General features: G+C 47.1%; 2 protein-coding genes across 3 annotated transcripts; both read left to right on the forward strand.

The window, feature by feature from the left end:
* Positions 1-604: 604 nt before the first annotated feature.
* Positions 605-17,907, forward strand: pkd1b (polycystic kidney disease 1b). The gene is given in 40 exon segments (XM_028407857.1): positions 605-729; positions 1,047-1,227; positions 1,307-1,458; positions 1,533-1,651; positions 1,834-1,981; positions 2,051-2,316; positions 2,388-3,116; positions 3,205-3,332; positions 3,438-3,590; positions 3,692-3,828; positions 4,108-7,739; positions 8,025-8,180; positions 8,255-8,537; positions 8,620-8,722; positions 8,910-9,038; positions 9,146-9,296; positions 9,462-9,599; positions 9,797-9,941; positions 10,017-10,697; positions 10,959-11,112; positions 11,290-11,455; positions 11,577-11,772; positions 11,854-12,021; positions 12,106-12,246; positions 12,325-12,535; positions 12,607-12,730; positions 13,004-13,147; positions 13,225-13,627; positions 13,708-13,810; positions 13,884-14,068; positions 14,321-14,523; positions 14,601-14,798; positions 14,876-15,030; positions 15,110-15,295; positions 15,456-15,630; positions 15,708-15,894; positions 16,117-16,287; positions 16,370-16,556; positions 16,797-16,908; positions 16,987-17,907. Coding segments are annotated over 40 exon segments (11,988 nt in total). The 5' UTR covers positions 605-626; the 3' UTR covers positions 17,872-17,907.
* Positions 17,908-18,437: 530 nt separating this feature from the next.
* On the forward strand, positions 18,438-20,655 carry LOC114437265 (pepsin A-like). Of its 2 annotated transcripts, XM_028407858.1 has the most exons (10): positions 18,438-18,530; positions 18,601-18,666; positions 18,854-19,004; positions 19,089-19,206; positions 19,301-19,419; positions 19,520-19,716; positions 19,801-19,917; positions 19,994-20,135; positions 20,240-20,338; positions 20,423-20,655. In XM_028407858.1, exons 1-10 carry the CDS (start codon positions 18,472-18,474, stop codon positions 20,558-20,560), a joined length of 1,206 nt encoding a protein of 401 aa, XP_028263659.1. In that variant the 5' UTR covers positions 18,438-18,471; the 3' UTR covers positions 20,561-20,655. The 2 variants fall into 2 exon arrangements, with proteins under 2 accessions (XP_028263659.1, XP_028263660.1); XM_028407859.1 differs by lacking the exon at positions 18,601-18,666 and having other exon boundaries at positions 18,464-18,530.
* Positions 20,656-21,268: the final 613 nt, after the last annotated feature.

Consider the following 21,268-nt stretch of genomic DNA (forward strand, 5'->3'; position numbering starts at 1 on the left):
AATAAAGTGCAGTGAAATCAGCTCTCAGAGGAAAAAAATACTCACACAAAGAATAGGACAGTACAATTGTTTCCATGGCGACCGACTTGACAATACAGAGTTACGGCCTCCTTATCACTGCATTCAACTTTATCTGCCTCCTCTCCAGGCAACCCCAGATGGCATCCTCTGGTTCCAAACTTCTCCTCTGTTTCTTTGCATGTGCGTCACAGAGCCTTTGTTTGGTCTTGGTGTCGGTGCAGGCTGTGGACACAATGCAGGAGGAAGAACTTTAAGAGAAAAAAAAAAAACAATTTGCACCAAAAAAAAAAACACTGACAGCCCTCCTCTGTGTCAGAGGCTGCCTCCTGCCTGCTTCCAGTGAGTGTCAGAGGTTTTACAACATGTTAATGAGCAGTGCTGGCCTCCTCTGTCCACTCCGCTTCTATGGCTGTTGCTGAGAGACAAAGTACAAGTCACCCAGGCGCTCACAGAGAGCGGAGAAGAGGCCTTTAAAACAACGACACCACCATAACTCATAGTGTGCCTGAGGGGAGGAGGTGTTAGTGGAGGGAGGATCACTGAGGAAAGGGGTTTGGCGCTGGTAAATGCAGTGCAGAGAGTGCAACTGATGTCTCCGGTGCTGTATGGGAGAGTGTGAGTTCCTCTGCAGGATGACGGGCAGGTTTGCATCCCGACCAGAGGCGCTGATCTGGATGTTCTGTCTGGTTTGCATGAGCACAGCCGGAGGTGAGACGATTTGTTGATGTTTGTGAGTTGCTCCTCAAAACTCTGCTTTAAAAAAACTTTTCTGATGTCACGCAAGTGGAGAGGAGGTTATCCTGCAGATCGAGGCTTTAAAACTCTAAAAACATGTATTTCTGTCCTTTAAATCTGACACTGTTTTCAAATATAATGTTACGTGGGAAATTTGTATTGTCACTGATGTTCAGCTCAGATTTCCTGCTTAAAGCAGCAGGCGACCATCAACATATCAGGAGAAATATGAGAGTGTGTGTGATCACACTTTAATGATAATGGATAATGGAATTGTTGCTGCTTTCCAGAGGACGTTCCCTGTCCAACAGGAGGTCAGATCCACCTGTCCAGTCTGCGATGCTATTGGCTCTCTGAGATGTCATCATCGTGGTTTCAGGCGCAGGATTCCTGCAGAGAGACCCGAGGAGGAGTTCTAGCGTCTGCCGACAGCCCCGAGCTGCAAAGTTTTATCTTCCACTCCTTTCCACTGTGAGTCCTGTGGACGATGTCTTTACACATTTATATCGCCTGTTTGTCTGTTTGTGCTGATGTTTCTGTTTTTGTTCAGCAAAAACACACAGTGGGTGTGGCTACAGGGGTCTGGAGGAGAAGCACCTGACCAGAGGGGGTGTGCACAGATGGCCTTGGGGACACCAGGAAGGTGGAGGAAGGCTCAGTGTGCGGGCCACTATCGCTTCATCTGTGAAAGAGAAGTAACAGGTGAGACTTAGAAACACAAGCTCACAGGAAAATACACAAAAAACTACAATAGATCATTTCACTCTTTGCTGCAGAGTATTTACCATCGATAGACAGATACCTCACCGGACTGGTTCTCATGACTGGTGTGTACACTGACACCCGGATTCACCCTCTCCCCAGTGTCCCAGATGTTGGACAGCGGACAGTGGAGGTCAGTTAAGGCAGAAACTGTGATTCTTAACCTAAGAAGGGGACAAAGGGCCGTCTTAAAAATCAACAATGTGACTTAAAAAAGAGAAATTTGGTTGCTTGGTTTGTAGATATTTGTGAGTGCATTGAAATACAATTGATGCGTGTTTTATTCTGACTCCCCTGACCCCCCCCCCCCAACAGGTGCAGCTTTTCCCCGGCTTGTGGTTCAGCCATGCAGGTCAGTTAGTATCAGTAGAACTGGTGGTCCAGCCGAGTCCTGTGCCCTTCCTGGCCCGCGTCCAGATCCTTCGGCCATACTGCAGCCCCAACCACCACTTGGTGCCCCCAGGTACTGATCGGCAGTTAAAAGCAATGATCCTGTTGCTTCATCTCATAATCCCTAATCTTTACTTGTCAGGTTGCAGCTCTCTGCTTAATCCGTTCAGCTGCTGCTCAGCGGTGCCGCTGTGCAACACCACAGGAGGCTGCAGCTCAGGACAGTACTGGTGCCATCTGCTGGAGGCCTGCGTACCCACCACCAGTCCCTGCAGCACCTATGACCCTGCGGCGGGTGGCCGTGGCTTCGCTTCACCACCCAGGTACCTCGCACTGCCACCCTTCTACCACCTGGTGGCAGACTTTCCTCTGAGGATAAGTCCTACATCTGAACTGCAGCAGATAAGCGTGAGTTGGCTTCTGTTGAGTGTTTGCAGCCATCATGGAGAGAACTGCTGTTTATTTTCTCTCTGCAACAGGTGACTCTTCCGAAACGAGCCGTCATGGTGTACCCTGATGATATTGTGGCTGTACAACACACTCTGGACTCCGGAGCATTTCTGCACTGCCTAAACACTGAAGCCTCTCTTTACTCCCCCTGGCGCCAGAGCTACCTGTCCGTCAGAGGCACAGAGTGGGGAGGCTGGTGGGAAGGAGGCTTCACTTCACTCCCTCCAGGAAGTACGTGGGTGGATGGGGTGCTGTGTGACCTCCGGGTGCTCTATGTGGACACGCTTCCCAGAGCCACCGACGATGTCTTTGACAGTGCTCACACAGAGACGACCACAGCTCCTCCTAATCCCAGCCAGGGATCCAAATTCAGACTTCATGTCATCCACCCACTTCCAGATCAGAAAAACCAGATTCACATCCAAACCAACGTCCCGACTCTCATAGTCATCAAGGCCTTGTTTGCAGAGGCAGCCAGGAGCTGGTGGTCAGCCCCGGTGCTCCAGAATGAAGTCCCCTTTCTGCCGTCTTGCCCCGAGGAGGCGGCTCTGTCTTCACTTGACTGTGAGAACCAGGAGGGCTGGTTCTCCTCTGTGACTTTGGTGTCGTCCTCAGTGGGGGTGCAGATGTTGAACGTCAGCACGAAGGATGCAGACAGCTTTCAGAGTGTGAGCGTGAAAGTGTGTGTCTACGAGGCGGTGACGGGCCTGAGTGTGGAGCCGCACGGATGCCTGAGGATGCTCACAGACACATCGCTGGTAAGAACGCTAAAAAGAAGCAAACATCCATCACCATCAGGGTTAATGACATTCCCATGAGTTGCTTCCACATTGTTTTACTCTGTAGTCATTCACAGCCAAAGTGGAGAGCGGCTCCTCTGTAAAATTCACATGGGTAGTTGATAACCTGGAAAAGTTCACCTATGAAGGTGAAACTTACAGTGTAACATTCAAGAAGCCTGCCGAGTACAAGCTGCAGGTGAGACACTAAAACCCTGTTTTATTGCAATAATTCAACTTTATTTTGAGTATTAAAACCAGTAACCCCCCCTCCTAGGTGACAGCATCCAACCCTGTGAGCTCTCAAAGCCGCCAAATCCTTCTGACGGCTGATGAAGTGACACCACTGGCTGAGCCGGAGTTCCTGTTGGTCAGAGAGGCTGCAGCTGTGGATGCTACCCATCTCTACACAGTGAGGGTCAAAGTGGATGCCTCTCTTCCTGTCACCTTTAGGTAAGAGACTCATGTGTCTTATTGTATTGTTAAAAAAACACACACAACAAAAACAAGCTGGAATCTGGAACAGGCTTTACGTTGTGCTCCATGTTCTGTAGATGGGACTTTGGGGACGGCAGCAGCAGTGTTATCCACACCCTATCAGCTCCATGTCAGACCACAGAGAGGCATGTGGAGAGACGAGAGAAGCAGGTGTATGTCCAGGATTCAGTAAATCACACCTATTCTATCCCAGGTAAAAAAAATGCTGTGCATAATTGTTCTGTTTATATTTTACTGTTGCCTAAAGCAAAAAATAGTCAAATATATGGATTTAGTAGAGACAGAAAAAAGAGAGAGGCTGCTGCAGAAAAACCTGCATTCTACCCCATGACCAGCAGGTGGCGCCTCGAATATTTACCCTACTGGTAGTCTAGTCATTTGTCTAGTGACGAAAAAGACAAGAGAGAGAGACAACCACAGCTGATGGCTCTCTTTTTAACGTTTTCTGTCTTTGTGTTTTTGCTCACTCCAGAGGACTACACGCTTCATGTTCGAGTCTCCAATCAACATGACAACACTGATGCATCCATGAAGATAAACGTCCGCCCTCGGTTAACCAGCCTCATTATTTCCCCCTCCACTCCGGTGCCTCTTGTCATGCAGACTTTCCATTTGGAAGCTTCCACTGAACCCTCCACCTTTGGGGTTTGGTACACTTGGGACTTTGGCGACGGTTTCAGCGCTGTCCATAGCACCCATGAGAAAGTTAGCCATGGTTTTAGATCTGCAGGACTTTATAACATCACTGTTTGTGCCAACAACACTCTGACTTCCCTGACAGCCTGGCTCATGGTGGTAGTTATGGAAGAAATCTCTGGATTAACTGTCACCTACAGCGGACCAACTGAAGTAGGCTCGGCTGCTGATTTAGTGGCTAAGGTTGCCACTGGTACTGGTCTTATGTGGGATTTTGACTTTGGTGACGGCTCACTGCTGAAAAACCTTACAGATGGTGCCATCTCTCACATCTATGAGTCTCCAGGGAGCTATAAAGTAGACATAACGGCCTCTAATTCTGTCAGCCAGGCTCATGAGGCTATCAGCATTGAGGTCTATAGATTAACTGTTAGTGGGGTTCTCCCTGCAGAATGCATCATTAGTGGGAAGGACACACAGTTCACCGCTCTTGTGAATGGAAACATCCTCAGTCTGACCTTCCATTGGCTCTTTGGAGATGGCTCACCTTTAGCTGTAGTAACAGGACAGCCAACAGCCATGCATTCATTCCTGCACCATGGGATCTTCCATGTTAATCTGACTGTGTTCAGCTCTGTAACATCTGTGTCACTTAGTGCACGTGTCTGTGTTGAAAGTACAATCGCTGACGTTGAGGTGCAGCCATCGCAGGGTGTAGTAGCAGTTGATGAAGAGATGTGCATCAAAGTATTTGTTTCCCCTGAACAAGTGTCAGGTTATGAATTTAAGTGGTTCAGTAACTCTTCTGGTGTTTCTGCCACCTCTCAGAAATGTTTTGTCTTCAGAGAAGAAGGAGTTAAAGAGGTGTCCGTGATGGCAGCTAACAAAGTCAGCAACAGAACCGCCAAAGCTTACATCACTGTCCAAAAACCTGTGAGCCACCTCCACGTGTCGCACCACAGCCACGGCGACACACTGACAGTCAACACATTAGCGTCATTTTGGGTTGCCAGTTGTGTTGGCAGCAACGTATCTGTGCTTTGGGACTTTGGAGACGGGTCTCCTGTGGAGCAGAAGCAGAACGTGTCGCACGTCTTCCTCTCCGCAGGTCGATTCACAGTCACGGCTACAGCTTTTAATGCCGTCAGCCGCGACTCCACATCCCTCACAGTGAACGTTTTACTTCCTGTTTCAGATCTTTCGCTTCACACTGACCAGCCTAATGCTGCAGTAGGAGAGGAAGCTCTAATCACAGCAGTCAGTAGCACAATCAGCAGCACTAACTACTATTGGACGGTGGAAGGCTTAACAACAACAAAACAAGGAACTTATCAGTTTAGATTTATTTTCCCTAAACCAGGAGTTTATCAGGTGAAAGTCATAGCACAGAACCTAGTGAGTAGAAGAGAAGCAGCTATTTTAATTGAGGCATATGAACGAATCGACAATCTGCAGATTGAATGGTTAAAAAGGGAGAAATATGTACGGACGCATGAGAAGCTGCTGTTTATTGGTTCAGTCTCCAAAGGCTCCAACATCACTTATCACTGGCTACTCACACAGAGTGGAGCACACCAGCAAATCGAAGGCGACAGAAAGCTTTTTCATGTGTTAGTTAAAACTCCTGGTGATATTTTAGTTCAGCTTAGAGCCTCAAATGTCCTGGGTGATGCTACCAGCAGTGTTTCTTTAGTGGCAGTAGAAAGTGTAACAACTGCACACATAGAAGCACAATCAAGCATTCTGCCTTTGGGGAAACCAGTGAATATATCTGTGTTTGTTGATGCTGGCTCGGACCTGCGGTACAGCTGGTATGTGGGTACTGATATATCACCCCTGCAGACGCATGTGCCCTTTCTGCTCCATGTGTTCACAAGTCTGGGTCCTTGTCTTGTTAGAGTTTCAGTTCAGAATGTTGTCAGCCAAAGTGAAGACACCAAACTCTTTCTAGTTCAGGAAGAGGTCCAAGACGTTGACTTTGAAATCAACACCAGGAAACATCCATTCTACGTCAATGCGAGTGCTGCTCTGTCCTTTCATGGCTTCATCCATCGGGGAAGTGACCTGCACTGGGACTGGAACATCCAAACTGCCAGAGAGAACCTTTATACCTCCACCAATCAGAGCTTTATCTACACATTCCCACGCACAGATATCTACTGGGTCTTTCTGAATGTCTCCAATGGGTTCAGCTGGCAGACCATTTCACACAGCGTCACAGTTCAAGATCCAATTGAAGGTCTTCTCCTGAACATAAGCAAGTCTTCTTCATGCACTGAGGACCATGTTTCGTTTATTCCGACAGTCTCCAAAGGAAGCAATGTCAGCTTTGTTATCACATTCCAAAACAAAGACTGGATTCAAAGTGAGGATTTTGTCAAAGGTGACTTCATTACAACAAACCTTCCTGCTGGGAGACACACAGTCACAGTGGAAGCTTGGAACCGGGTCAGCAGTGCAGAAACATCTGAAAGCATCCTAGTTACTGAGCGTGTTCAAGGTTTACGGCTTGTAAACTGTTGCTCCACAACTCTTGAGGCTCAGAAAAGAATTCACTTCAAGGCAGAAGTTCAACGTGGGTTTCCGGTCAACTACACCTGGACGTTTAAGTCGGTGGGTTCTGGGCCCATGTGGCTTACAGGACAAGAAGTGATCTTTACTCCACCAGAGAGTGGGTTATTGTTTGTCAGTGTGCTCGCCAGCAATGGAGTCTGCTCCCAGACTGTACATGAGACTGCCACAGTTGAATGGCCCCTTCAGAACATCAAACTTCTCTGTCATTCGCAGAGAATATTTGTCGGACATGCCGTCAAGTTTTCTGCAACCGCAAATGCAGGAAGTAGGGTCAGATACCTCTGGGGCTTTGGGGATTCTGCTGAAGAGTTTGTGACAGATTCAAATGCTGTCAGTCACACATACTCTCACGCCGGGAAATACAGTGTTGCTGTCAAAGTTGTCAACAATGTCAGCCAGGTGTCTGTGCAACTACTCATAGTAGTGGAGGAGCTCCAGTGTTCCAGCCCACAGGCCTCCCTGATCCAGAGCCAGTCCTCTGTCTTTAGGTCCAGACCAAGTTTTTTTGAAGCAAGTGTGGACATTAAGTGTTCTGCCTACAAGACTACTTATCTGTGGGAGATATTCAGAGACTCGTGTCGTAATAGTAGCATCACGGATGTGTCTGTTTCTCTGAGAAGTCAGGAGGATGCAGCATCACCCTTCCTCTTACTACCAAAGCATACACTTGACGTAGGAAGCTACTGCCTGGTTTTCACAGTTTCATTCCAGGGAACCCCTCTGTTCATCCAGCTGAAGGCCAACGTCACTGTGGTCCACTCCCCATTAGTTGCTGTAATCAAGGGAGGCTCCCACAGACTCTGGCCCAGCCTCAGGGACCTTGTCCTGGATGGCTCTGAGTCATATGACCCTGACATGGAGCCAGGAGCAGAGGATACACTGCAGTACCACTGGGCCTACAGGACAGAGGTAAAAGGGTAGAAATGATCTTAAGCAGTAAAATTAATTCTGTTTGACACATTTCTCAAAGTGCTTCTTGTGTTTTTAGAACTCCACACAGTCCTTCGGGAGTACCAGCAGTAAGATGGGTATACTCAGCACGCAGCTGCGCCCAGGCACAGTCTACATTTTCACCCTCACTGTGTATAAGGAAGGAAGGACACCCTCCTCCGTCAACCAGACGGTATCAAGCCATCTCTTTTAAACAGTTCCTCTTGCACCAGCAGCTTCCACTCATAGCTCTGTCTCTTCCAGGTAACTGTGAGTGATTCTCCAGTGCTTCCTGTGACGGTGGAATGCAGATCCTGCTCCGTCCTCTCCTCCACTTACAACACCAGTTATACCATCCCTGTTGTCCTTGCTGGACAATGTAGAGAGTGTGATGATCAAGCTCGGGTAATCACATCATTCTGAATCATGACAAACAGACACACAAAGACAGCAAGACATTCAGTATGTCCTCCATGCAGTATAAATGGACAGCCGAGGACCAGAGCGGCCTGACTCTTCACCTCGATGAGGACGCCACCTCTACAGGGAGGCATTCTGCCATCTTGGTGCTGCGTTCAGGTGCCCTGCAGCCAGGGTGGAGTTATACATTTACCCTCAGTGTATCCCAGCCTGATCGTGGGCAGTGGGGCAGCGCTAGCCTGATGATATATCCAAACAATCCACCTCACGGCGGCCTCTGTGATCTGAGTCCAGAGTATGATTTACGCTTCCTGGAGACAATGGTCACCTACAACTGTTCAGGTATGATCAAAGGTGTTATGAGCCTCCTTTAAATTACATTTTTTAATTATTATATTTGAAAAAGTTTTGTTGATTTTGACAGGATGGCAAGATAATGAAAGCGTATCCTCTCAGCTGATCTACACCCTCCAGGTTGCACCATGCCAGCCCCTTAGCACTGTGTGCCCTTTGCTTACTCTTTACAGGTACATATCTGCTTCATAGTTAATTACTGACAAAGTGCAATCACAACATTCAGAAATTGAGGACTGTGTGGCCTTAAGTCACTATTTTAGCCCATTTTCTTGAGGTCCAAGCTGTTCAGCTAATGCTAAACAAGTGTATAAATGTCAGAAGGTCACTCATTTCAATTAATTTGCAATTATTCCCAAGGGGGACTCGGTCTACATTCAGCAGCCCAGTACCAATGGGGAGTCCTGGCCAACAAAAAAACACATCTGTTATCACAGTTATTCTACTGGTAGAGGACCAGCAGGGGGCAAAAGTCACTGCTCTAAATAGGTAAGAAGGAAAAAACACAATTATGTTTCTGTTTTTTAAGCACAGTGTACTTTAAAGTCGGAAAAAATATTTTTAACTCACACAGTCGCCATTCTTGTATTATTCAGAACACTGACAGTTGAAAATCCTGCAAAGAAAGAAACTGAGAGTCAGTGGCTCAAAAACAAAAGCCAAACAGAGCTTTGGGCTTTGGTCCAACATGGCAACCCTCAGGAGATCATCCCTTATTCCATCGCCCTCACCAGCAAACTCAATCAGGTAGCGTCTTTGTTGTATTTTTACATTCCAGCGCAATAAATGATCCTTGAAACTCACTGTAATTAAGAATAATTATCTGTAATTGTCACAACGTAACTGAACATTAAGAGGATAATGAATGTGACATTTGCACTATTGCAATATGAGTGGTTCCCTCATTAACAGATGGAGTTTGGATGGAGTGCGGAGGAACTCGTGCACAGGAGGGAGATTCGGGAAAATGTGACCCAAGCTCTGGCCTCTCTCCCGGTGTCGTCATTGCTGGACGTTGATCAGATCAGCTCAGCGCTGTCACTGTCTACAGTAAGAAAACACAACACTCACTCTTAGAGCGAGATTATTTCAAATATAAAATCAAAAGTTTGACCTGGATTTTGACGTGACATTGCCAGCAGCTTAAATAAGCTCATAGACTGGAAGGATGGAGAAAAAAACCTGCCTGGGTTTGCAGGTATCAAATACAAAATGACATCTTTCCCTTCTTTTTTTCCCCCTCCCAGTCTGTTCCTCGTGAGTTGGTGTGTGAGAGCTGCCATGAGAAAGTTCTGGAAGCTGTTGGGAAAATGATCCATGTCATAGAGGAACAGATGATCCCTGTTGTTTGGCCAGCTGTTGACACAGGAAGAAACATCCTCAATGTCATAGGTGCTTGGCCATCCCCTGCATGTTAACACTTATGTACTGGAGGTGTGATTCACCAAACGTTCTCTGTGTTCCTAGGTAGGACCTTGGCTGCCATGTCTGAGTCACTCAGTGCTTCCACTTCTCACCCAGCCTACTCAAGCACCCTGCAGGCAGCTTCAGTAACCGCCATGTCGGCACTGGACCAGGCTGGTGCTCTAATGCGCACCCTGATGCACTCGCGTGTTGGTGGCGAGGCGCCACTTTCACTCTCCAATGACTATATCAACACAGTTGGTTTCCAAGGAGATCCCGCTGACCTCCTCTGCACCCAGGACCAGATCTCTTCCTCTCTGTCAACAGCTGATGAATTCAAATGTCAGTTTCACATCCCTGCTTCCCTCACGGCTCACCTGAAGACTCAGACGTCTGAGGTGGTGCAGGTGCTGTTTGGTGTGGATGGAGCACTGCATTCTAACCATTTGGTGACTGCAGCTAACCCTCCGATCTCCACCTCTGTGGTTGCCATGGAACTCAGCACTCCTGAAGGTCAGCCCATACCCGTCCAGAACCTGGGCCCTGAGCAAGCCATACGGGTCACCCTGCCCAACAATCACCCTGTAGATCAGGGTGATCGGAGTGGAGATGTAGCTGGGACTGGGACATGTCTTACTGTAACCCTCCCCACTGAAGGACAGGTGAACTTCACAATAAAAGCCCTGGATGACGTGGATGTAAATGCAGGTTTATACATCTCATTCAACTTCAGCCTGGCTCCAGGTAGGTATACATTAATAATAGACTGTAGCTTTCTGTTTCAAAAAATTATGCCTTATTATTAATTAACCTTCTTATATATATATATATATATATATATATATATATATATATATATATATATATATATATATATATATATATATATATATGTATGTATATATATGTGTGTGTGTGGGTATGTGAGATATATCTGTGATTGTCTGCTTGAATTATACATTTAAAAGTTTTCAAGCTATATTATGCTGTGTTATGTATCTCTAGGGGCGACTCCAGTGAGTCAGGGACATGTCAAGGCTGGAGTGAGCTCTGCAGTGCCAGGGGCTAATGCATCCCATGATTCCCTGGTGAGAGAGTGGGCTCTCACCCTCTCTGCTCTGATAAACTCCTCAGAGGAAACCATCTTTCTGTCTCCCCTGTGAGTCACAGCTCATCTCCAGAGATCTGATTGCCCATTTTGATGAACACATAAATGATGATTCTTATTTTTTAACAGTTTAAACGGGACAGACAGGCCTCTCTCTGTCGATCTGACCTCATCTCTTGGTGGTGGCGGCGGTGGTGGTCCTGTTCGTGTGACAGTCTGTGTTTTCAGCTCTCTCTGCCAGTACTACAGCATGAAGGAGAAGCGTTGGAGCAGCGAAGGTCTCCGGCCACTGGAGGGCAGCACACTCCATTCAGTGCACTGTCTAACCCAGCATCTCACCATGTTTGGAGCCAGTTTGTTTGTTCATCCTGGGGCTGTTGTCTTGCTGCCACCAGTATGTGAATACACAATGAATTACAATGATTTTTGGAAGGATTTTTATCAGAACACACAAATAATATCCTCTCAGAAGGACAGTCAAAACTCTCTTTTTGTTCCTTTTGCTATGTGTGCAGTCAGAAGGACACATGCAGAACGTGGTAGCAGGGATTGTGTGTGCCGTCCTGGTTCTGATTCACCTCCTGGTGGGGCTCATCAACCACAAATTGGACCACTTGGACAGCTTAAGAGTGAGCCAAGTCCCTCTGTGCGGCCGTCCAGGGCTGTACCACTACAGAGTGCTGGTCAAGACTGGCTGGAGGCCAGGAGCAGGTCTGCTGAGGACAAATTAAGATTTGAAGTTTGATTTTAACAGTCAGCAGGGATGATTAATACTGTGATACGACCCATCAGGCACCACAGCACATGTTGGCATCAGCCTATATGGTGTGAACAAGAGCGGCTCTCGCCATCTGCAGAGAGATGGAGCTTTTCAGCGTGGCAACCTGGACCAGTTTCATGTGGAGACAGATGACAACCTGGGAGAAGTTTGGAAAATTCGCATCTGGCATGACAACACAGGTAAACATACAAGATCACGCTACTACCCAGATATGTCTGCACCTGTTACCTGGTACCTGAATGTTGCATCCACATGTGTTGTAGGTTTGGACCCATCGTGGTACATTCAGCATGTGGTGGTGTGGGACCCCCAGACGGACCACATGTTCTTCTTCCTACTGGAAGACTGGCTCTCTGTGGAGAATCAGAAAAATGGCACAGTGGAGAAAGAGGTTCTAGCATCATGTAAGTCTATACTTCCACCTCACACACACACACACACATTATGTCATTAAAAAGATATCTGTGTTTAATCCTCCCAAGGTCCAGAGGAGCTCGCACAGTTCCGACGGGTCCTCACCTCCCAGCTAGTATTCGGGATGATGGAGCGCCACCTGTGGCTGTCGCTGTGGCAGCGTCCCGGTCACAGCTGTTTCACAAGGGGTCAAAGGGTCACATGCAGCGCCCTCCTGCTGCACCTCTACCTGGCACTGGGAGCTCTGTGGTACGGAGCTGTTGGCGCTGAAGGGCACAGGTGAGGTGAATTAATATTTTACTCAGCAGGACTGACAGGATGAAACTGATGTGTGTTCTCTTTTTCATAAGCGGGCCCGTGTCCACCCATCTGCTGGTGAACATGGAGATGGTTGCCGTGGGGATGACCGTTGCTTTGCTAGCGTTTCCTCTCCAGTGTTTTCTCTGTTTCCTGTTTAGGAAACTTCACAGTCAGGTTAGTAATGCTTGTTATTTTTACAAGTTGCTTGTAAACAATTAAACAATTAATAAAGTATTTCTGATTCTGAGAAGACATAAGATGATGGAGTTTGTCCTCTCTCTTGTCCTTTGTTCTTGGCCGTACCTTCTGATTAGAGGTCGAGTTGGTTCCCAGCTGTATTTGTCAAACAGTCTTATCTGAGTATGGAAACAAGACAAGTGTTCCACATTTATCTGAATGTGCAGCTGTACTGCTGCAGGTATGTGTTTATGTGTGGCTGTAACCTAGGTAACCATGGACATGTCAGTTCCCCCGTCTCCTGTGTGTCACTCTGTGGAAATGGACGTCTACCTCGGCCAACCACAGCTCTCCGGACCTTCCTTCCTGTCTCTTCCTGATTCCTCCGGCCCAGTCCGAGACAGTCCTACATCGGTGAGAAGACACACACACACACTTGTACATGTCCTGTCTTGGAATCACATTCCCAGTGATCCTCTGATTATCTTTAGCTCCTGGAAAGCAAGGCATTAGACTCCAGCCTCTTGGACTTCTGGGCTGCCTCTGGCTTGGCGCCCCAGACAGATGGAGAATGTCCAGATGAGGGGGTGGTAGCATGGCCTTCCTGCGACAGCCTCCTCAATCTAGGCTCCATCCCCATCAAGACAGCCGTGAACCTCTCTAAGACTTCACCCAATCAGGTCCCTGCACGCCAGCTGAAGAGAAAGAAGGCCTTGATGCAGCTCCACCTGACCTCACCTGTGACCCCTGTTTCTCCCGGCACCAGTCTTTCTTCCCCTTGCACACCCTTAGAAGACGTTTCTTGTTCTGAAAAGCACTTAAACTCTCTCATCATGAACCCCAGTCCGGTGCAAGTTCACACCCACAATCTGACAACACTTCTAACTCTCTCTGGTGAGAAGTCAGAATGTTCCCCTTTACATGATTATCGTTAAAGATGTAGTCTGATTGTATGTGTTGTTGTTTGGCTCCAGAGGAGAATCTTCTAATGTCCATAGCAGCAGCACAAGATGTAACCAACAGCAACTCAGACAGTGGCTGGGACTCTCCTCGTACCACGTCCTCATTCTCAACCATGTAAGGACTCCCTCCATCCACTTTTTGTTTTGCAGAAAATGTACTGTATTACTGCAATTTTCTACAGTTTTAGGTGGAGCAACTCCTGCAGCAGCTGGTTGGAGCAGAGTGAGGATAAATCCCTGCCTCGTGATAGGTCAGATCATGGAGCAGGTCTCCACAGGTGTCCCTCTGTGCTGTCCGTAGACTCAGTGGCAAGCACCTTCCTGCCGAGCCCTTCGCCTGACTCGACACGCTCGTCATCTACAACACGTATAGGTACCAAGCCAGCAGCTCAAAGCCATGTTACATCCACCGTACATTTAACATGTCCAACAAATCCAGGTTATTCCTCAGTCACACATATTTCATACCCATTACATGCTGTATAACTGTATTTTTAAGGTTTTGATTCAACCTTCATTCAGAGATAAGCTACTCAACAATCTCACTGACTGTGGGGAGAAAAACATCCAGTCAGTATTTGGTGTCTTTGTAGGGAGAGTTGTTTCTGAAGTGTGTGTTCTCCAGGTGTTGCTCGAGGTCAGCCCGGCTGGATGCTGCCTCCCTGGGCCCTGTGTGTGATTTACCCGCTGGTGGCTCTGCTGCTGGGAGCCTGCCTGGCAGTTGTGGGACTCTATGCAAGTTTCTTCTCCAGAACAGTCCTCCTCATGTGGCTGGTGTCGGCTCTTTCTGCTTTTCTCACCTCTGCTCTGCTGCTGGAACCCCTCAAGGTAAACATGTTCTCTAATTAACTCGCTGTCTTTAATCGATAATCAGTCATATGTACATCTTCCCCTTCCTTCCTCAGGTGTGTGTGCAGGCATTGATCTACACAGTACTGTGGAGGCTGGTGGATCCAGAGGTGGAGGAGCAGCTGGCTCGGGAAGCCAGTGTGGTAAGATCATTCGGGGAGAACAGCGGGAAGGTTCGACCGCCCTGCGGATACGGACTGCTGCAGGCGAAAGAGGAGGCCCGAAAAGTTCGAGCTTTACGGTCACTCATGAGGGTAAGAATCCAACAAAGTGAAAACATCTCACATCCTTAAAAGCATCTTATTTTTATGCTTTCATTGTGTCTCTGAAGCACTGTGTGTGCCAGCTGCTGTTCCTGTTGCTGGTCCTGATGGTCAACTACCAGGACAGAGCAGAAAAAGTGCAGGGCCGACTGCTGTACTCCACCATCAGACGACACCTTCACACAGCACCCTCGGGACTTCCTAACCTCACCTCACTGAGAGAGTAAGAATCAGCTTCCTGCTGTCCTATCCTTTCACATACTTCACATAAAATGAGTCTTTCCTCCTCTCTCTTCATCCAGCTGGTCAGATACAGAGCAGTGGATCAACCACAGCTTGGTGCCGCACCTCCATCACAACCCCACCTTGGTGCTTGTAGGGCTGCCACAGCTGCAGTGCACACATGCACTCGGTGGTCGGGCAGTTTACATTCTGGGAAACAACAGTGAATCAACACGCCGAGTCCTAGAAAATAGGGACAAGAAACAGTGAGTGGATTTGTTAGAGACATGCTGAGTGTGTCTTTTCATTCATACTTTCAATCTTTTACTTATTTAAAAATAATGAGGCACGTCACCCCATTAAAACATGCCAAAAAAACTAATTGTGTAGACAAATGGAATAATTCACACATTTTTTTCATCCTAGGTTAAAAAGTCTATCTATAGACTTCACCCAGTACCACAGAGAGTCCAGTTTATTCATGTGTGTGTCTGTACAACTAGAGTGGGTTCAGACACAAGGAGTCACTCCTTCCCTCTCCATCCATCCCCTCCTCATCCCTCCATCCTCCTCAGGACTGAACCTCCAGAAGGTCCTAATGGTAACAAACCTATTTCAAACAAATTTCATAAAGAATCATGCACAACATTCACTAATTTCTCTGACTTTATGCTACAGATTTTTCTCCTCGTCTCTGCTCTGCTCATGCTGTTTGGCGAGCTGTGGTCTATGGCCACTGAGCGTGCTCAGTATCTGCGTCAGTGTCATCACTGGTTCCAGCTCCTCTTGGCCTTGTTGTCACTGGTGACAGCTGTGCTACAGCTCCACTTCCTGTCTCTTGCATCTTTATGTGTTTCCAAGGTAAGTTCCAAGCTAAGTTTGACAACTACACAACAGCTCAATAGTGTTTCATTCTGACTAACTGTGCATCATTTAGCTGCGGTCCCAACCAGACAGCTTTATAGACTTCCATGATGCTGCCCTGCTGACACAGAAGTCTTCTCAGTGCGCCGCCGTCCTGCTCACTTTCCTCGTCCTCAAGGTCAGTGAGGGCTCATTATCAATATTTTGGAACATTGGTGCACAGATTTTAGTGACGCATTTACATTGCTGTGTATTCCAGCTGCTTGGAACCTTAAGGTTTGTGAGGAGGTGGGTGGTGATAGGTAAAATCCTGCAGAGAGCCTGGAGGGAGCTGACAGCTCTGGCTCTTCTTCTACTGCTGCTGCTGCTCATCTGTGCTCACCTTGGAAATATGGTATGAGCAAAAAAAAAACTACATCTAGAAATTTCATATTCATTGTTTGATAAGCTTTGTTTTCAGCTGTTTTTCAGGTCAGTGGAAGGTTTCCTGTCAGTGCATCAGAGCAGCGTGTCAGTTCTGTCTGTCATGCGTGGCCGGATGGTGCTGAGAAGACTCTGCAGGGTGCACCCAGTCCTTGGCCCTCTCTATGGGCTGCTGGTGATGGGTGGGGGTGTTTGGCTGTTGGCTAGACTCTGTGGAGCTGCTCTCATCCGCACATACAGGTACAAACTTTTCCTATACTTTAGCAGTATGGCCACATTTGGTGAAACCATATTTTGTAATACCAACACAATTTTGGGGGCTAAAACTCAGTCCTGATGGTTCCAACATGGGCCAGTGTACTCTGTGTTGATGGCTGTACTGTACCCTTACCCTGAGTTTGCTTCATCCTCCTGTGACCCTCAAGTGTAAGCGGGTCATTTCCCAGTTGCATTATATAGCTTTCTGTTTGTGTTCTAAAGGGCGGAGCAGGCTGAGTTGTTTCATCCAACCATCGAACCACAAGACTATGAGATGGTGGAGTTCTTCATCAAGAGGCTCAAGCTTTGGATGGGACTCACCAAAGCTAAACAGGTAAATTAGTTGTGAAGAAATTCACTGGATGGATTGAATAAATCAGCCTAATTCTCCACATTTCTGTCCCCCTTCTAGTTCAGACACAGGGTGAAGTTTGAAGGCATGGACCTCCCTCCGTCCAGGTTCTCACGGGAATCCTGTCTCTCCACTCTATCATCCGCACTCCATTCCTCCAGCTCCCCATCCCCGTCTTCTTCATTCTCATCCCCTCGCCCGCTGTCCTCGGCTCTCTCGGTTAGGTCCGAGGATTCATCAGTATCTGAGCGAGGATTGGAGGGCCAGTCCTACCTGGACAACCTGCTGCCCTGCGTCACTGCTCTGCTGTCTCGTTTTGATCGGGTCAACCAGATAACAGAGGACGTTCATAGCCTGGAAATTAAACTAGAGGAAGCTCAGGCTAGGAGAAGGAAGATGTGGTTAAATAACAAGGAGAAAAGTAAAGAAGAGGTGGGAACGCTGAAGGAAGCAGATGAAGGAAAGGTAACAGGAGATGTTAAACAAAGGAGGACCGGTTTTCTTTACCCCAGGCCACGAGTCTCCCTTCCATCTTCATTTTCTTTCACTCCCTCCACTCTTCAGTTCTCTGCTGCGTCTATCTTTCCCCGTACACACAGCTCGTACTCTGAGTCTGAATCTGTACCACTCCACCTTCATCCATCCAGCGACACGGCATCTTCTGAGGCAGCCATGTCTTCATCTGGACCATGCAGTTTCCATGCATGTTCTCCAGGGTTTAACTGGTTACCCAGAAGAAGAGCATGGCATTCTGGGAGTTCACATTCAGCTGACGCTGTTCAGAGGGCCTTCCAGGTCTCAGCAGTGGCTGCATGCCAGAATGGAGAAGAAAACTTTGCATTTAAGAACACCAGACCCAGAAGTGAAGAAGGTGCAAGGAGGCAAATCAGTGACGGGGTTCCAGTAAAGAGGAAGGCCTGGATCTCTGAAGGACCAGAGACTTGATATCTGGTCAGGCAGAAAAGAGACTGAACATTTACTATATCACACGAGTTGTTACTTTTTTCTTCTAGGTTTCATTTAGGCTCAGATTCCTTCAAAATAAAAGTCCTAGAAGCTCCAAATATTGACCTTCAATAGGAAGTACTGTGACACAAGCTTTCTCTGCTGCCGATATTTGCACACAGTATCTGTACAGTGCAAAAAGAGACACTGTAGAAATCATTTTTTCATTATTATTCCTATAAACAGGCTGAAAATGCTGTGCGAGTATTGTGTGTGTATATACTGGATGTGTTTAGTTTATGTGATAACAGATACTTGTTATACTTCAAAACCTGAATATAAGTTCCAAGGTCATGTCATAGACATTTTGTGATGACATACAGCTCTGGTTTAGTTTTGTGTCATGCCACATACTGCTTAAGATTAAACAATAAAGGGAAACAATGGAAAAAAAGCAGGTATCAAGACTATTATATCATTTTTCTCTAAACATTTGTGCTTGACATTGTCTGAAGGTCAACGTCTTATCTTTCTTATCATCTCTGTTGGAACTTGAATGTGTGCCTTACCTTATCACTGCATCGTGGTAAATGTCAGTCCATGTGTATAAAAGAGGATGGAAGCCTCTCTGTGGGCACCCGGGTTGTTGGAGTCAGTAGGTAAGTCCACCATATGGAGGAGTTGTGTTTGTTGCTCTGTTCTATTGTAGTTCATTATCCTTCCCTGCAGAGCTGAAAACATGAAGTGGGCCGTTGTTATTTGTGCCATGGTGGCACTGTCTGAGTGCCTCGTCCAGTAAGTCAACCAGACACACATGTCTATACTTTTGTGATTGCTTCTTCTACCTACTTCATTAGACCTCACTTACACTGGAATTGCCAGGTCCTTTAAAATGACAGTGAGAGTTTTCAGATGAACAGACCTCTCACCAGCCACAGATAAAGAAAGACATTCCACATTGCACCCTTTTGTTGACTCTTAGTGTCCCTCTGGAGAAGGTTAAAACTGCCAGGGAGGTCCTAGAGGAGCAGGGACTGTGGGAGCAGTTCAGGCTTAAGTTCCCCTACAACCCCATGGCCAAGTTTGACCACCGCTTTGCTGTGGGTGACGAGCCCATGACGAACGATGCCGACGTGAGTAAAAGCAGCTGATTGAACGTCCAGATGAACAGACCTTCCTCAGAATGTGTGATGAGTTAATCCTGTCTTCACCTCCAGCTGGCTTACTATGGAATCATCTCTATTGGAACTCCTCCTCAGTCCTTTAAGGTCATCTTTGACACCGGCTCATCTAACCTGTGGGTGCCTTCCATCTACTGCAGCAGTGCAGCCTGCAGTATGTAACGCTATGCAACCTGGACACATTTATTAGGAGCATAGTGCTCCAACAGAAACTTCATCTTTAATATAAAACATGCTTTTTTTTCTAGACAACCATGATAGGTTCAACCCTACCAGGAGCAGCACCTACAGACAGGATGGCAGTTCTCTCAGCATCCAATATGGCACCGGCAGCATGACAGGTTTCCTTGGATACGACACCGTGACGGTGAGAAATACAAACATGCAGAATCACACAAAAAAAACAAATAGTTCTGGTCACTGATTTAATTAATAAATGCATGGACTGTCTTGACATTTGGTTTCAGGTGGGTGGCCTTGCAGTGAAGAATCAGATCTTTGGTTTGAGCCAGTCTGAGGCTGCCTTCATGCAGTACATGCGTGCCGATGGTATCCTTGGCCTGGCCTACCCTCGCCTATCAGCATCTGGTGCCACACCCGTCTTCGACAACATGATGACGGAGGGGCTGGTGAACCAGGACCTCTTCTCTGTGTACCTCAGCTCGTAAGGACAGATGTGACCTTGTAGCATCAGTCTCTGTTTGAAGACTGAGGCTAAACATCTGTTTGCTGTTGCGTTCCTCTGCAGTAACTCCCAGCAAGGCAGTGTGGTGACCTTCGGCGGCGTCGACCCCAACCACTACTATGGTTCCATCACCTGGATTCCACTCTCAAATGAGCTGTACTGGCAGATCACAGTGGACAGGTAAATCCACAACCTCACGTTAACGTTTTGTAAAGGTCCAGATCCATCCTGACGGGTACTGCACTGTGTCTTCCAGTGTGACTGTCAATGGCCAGGTTGTGGCTTGCGATGGCGGTTGCCAGGCGATTGTGGATACCGGAACCTCTCTGATTGTTGGATCACAGAGCGATATCAACAACATCAATGCCAGGGTGGGCGCTAGTAGCCAGAACGGTGACGTAAGTGCTAAAACAAATGAAAAGTTTAACTGCATGCTAAAGATGCAGCTAGCCCCTCTAGCTAGCTATGTGCAACTAAAAGCTGCTTTGCATCACTTCCTCAGTTTGTTGTGAACTGCAACAGCATTAACCAAATGCCTGACGTGACCTTCCACATTCACGGACAACAATTCAGTCTCCCAGCCTCTGCCTACGTCCGTCAGGTATGTGTTCGCTTTCAGGATGAGGATTTCCTTGCCTCATTTTTAATTCCCCTCTGAAATACATCTCCTAACTCTCTCCTTTAGTCCCAATACTATGGCTGCCGCACCGGCTTCAGCGCTGGAGGCGACAGTCTGTGGATCCTGGGTGACGTCTTCATCAGACAGTACTATTCTGTCTTCAACAGAGCCCAGAACATGGTCGGCCTGGCCAAGGCTAGATAATCGACCTGAGGTCACCAAGAGTAGTGCAAATGTAGGATTTCCAACCTTGTACTACTGTAGTCTACTGTAGATCCAATAAAATGAGTTAAACTGTACAATTGTTGTCAGCTGCTCCATCAACTTGCACCTCACACATGGGTCTATAATGTATAAGAGAATTATAAACATGAAACGTATATGGTAAAACATTGCAAATATAGTTTAAAATGCATGCACACACTCATTAAATGAACAAATGTTGCTCATAACCAGACTGACCTTACTGTCAGCCCGCGGGTTTAGCATTTTTGACTAAATATTCTGTGGAATATGGTGTAGCCCAGCTTGTATCTGTTGGGCTGGATGTACAGATGCAACACAAGTTTTACCGTAATGTCAAATCAAAGTGCACACTCCTGGTAGATCACTCTGGAACACACACGCCATGTTTAGAGGCTTCCTACTACTTCCAGTTGCATTCAGTATAATGCAAGCTTGCATCTTTTCCTAACTATTCTTACCCACAATTCTTTGCACAGAAGATGCATCATGTGACTGGGATGCAAAGTAATTGCCTGTAAGGAAACAAAAGCAGAACTCTACATGCTAATGCAGGAAAGCAGAATTACAGAGATTGAAATGCAGCTTATAAATTCTGAAGAAGTTACCATTTTGACAGCAATGATGGAGTTTTTGCTGCTAATTTCTGGATGCCCCATCACTTCCTTG

This window comes from Parambassis ranga, chromosome 6 (assembly GCF_900634625.1).
Source record: "Parambassis ranga chromosome 6, fParRan2.1, whole genome shotgun sequence".
Taxonomy (NCBI): Eukaryota; Metazoa; Chordata; class Actinopteri; family Ambassidae; genus Parambassis; species Parambassis ranga.

Bases quoted from the DNA above. Each gene is read 5' to 3' on its own strand.
- LOC114437265 (XM_028407858.1), top strand. From the start codon at position 18,472: ATGTGTATAAAAGAGGATGGAAGCCTCTCTGTGGGCACCCGGGTTGTT. The intron at 18,531-18,600 runs GTAAGTCCACCA...CCTTCCCTGCAG, and splicing joins CGGGTTGTTGGAGTCAGTAG to AGCTGAAAACATGAAGTGGG. The intron at 18,667-18,853 runs GTAAGTCAACCA...GTTGACTCTTAG, and splicing joins CTGTCTGAGTGCCTCGTCCA to TGTCCCTCTGGAGAAGGTTA.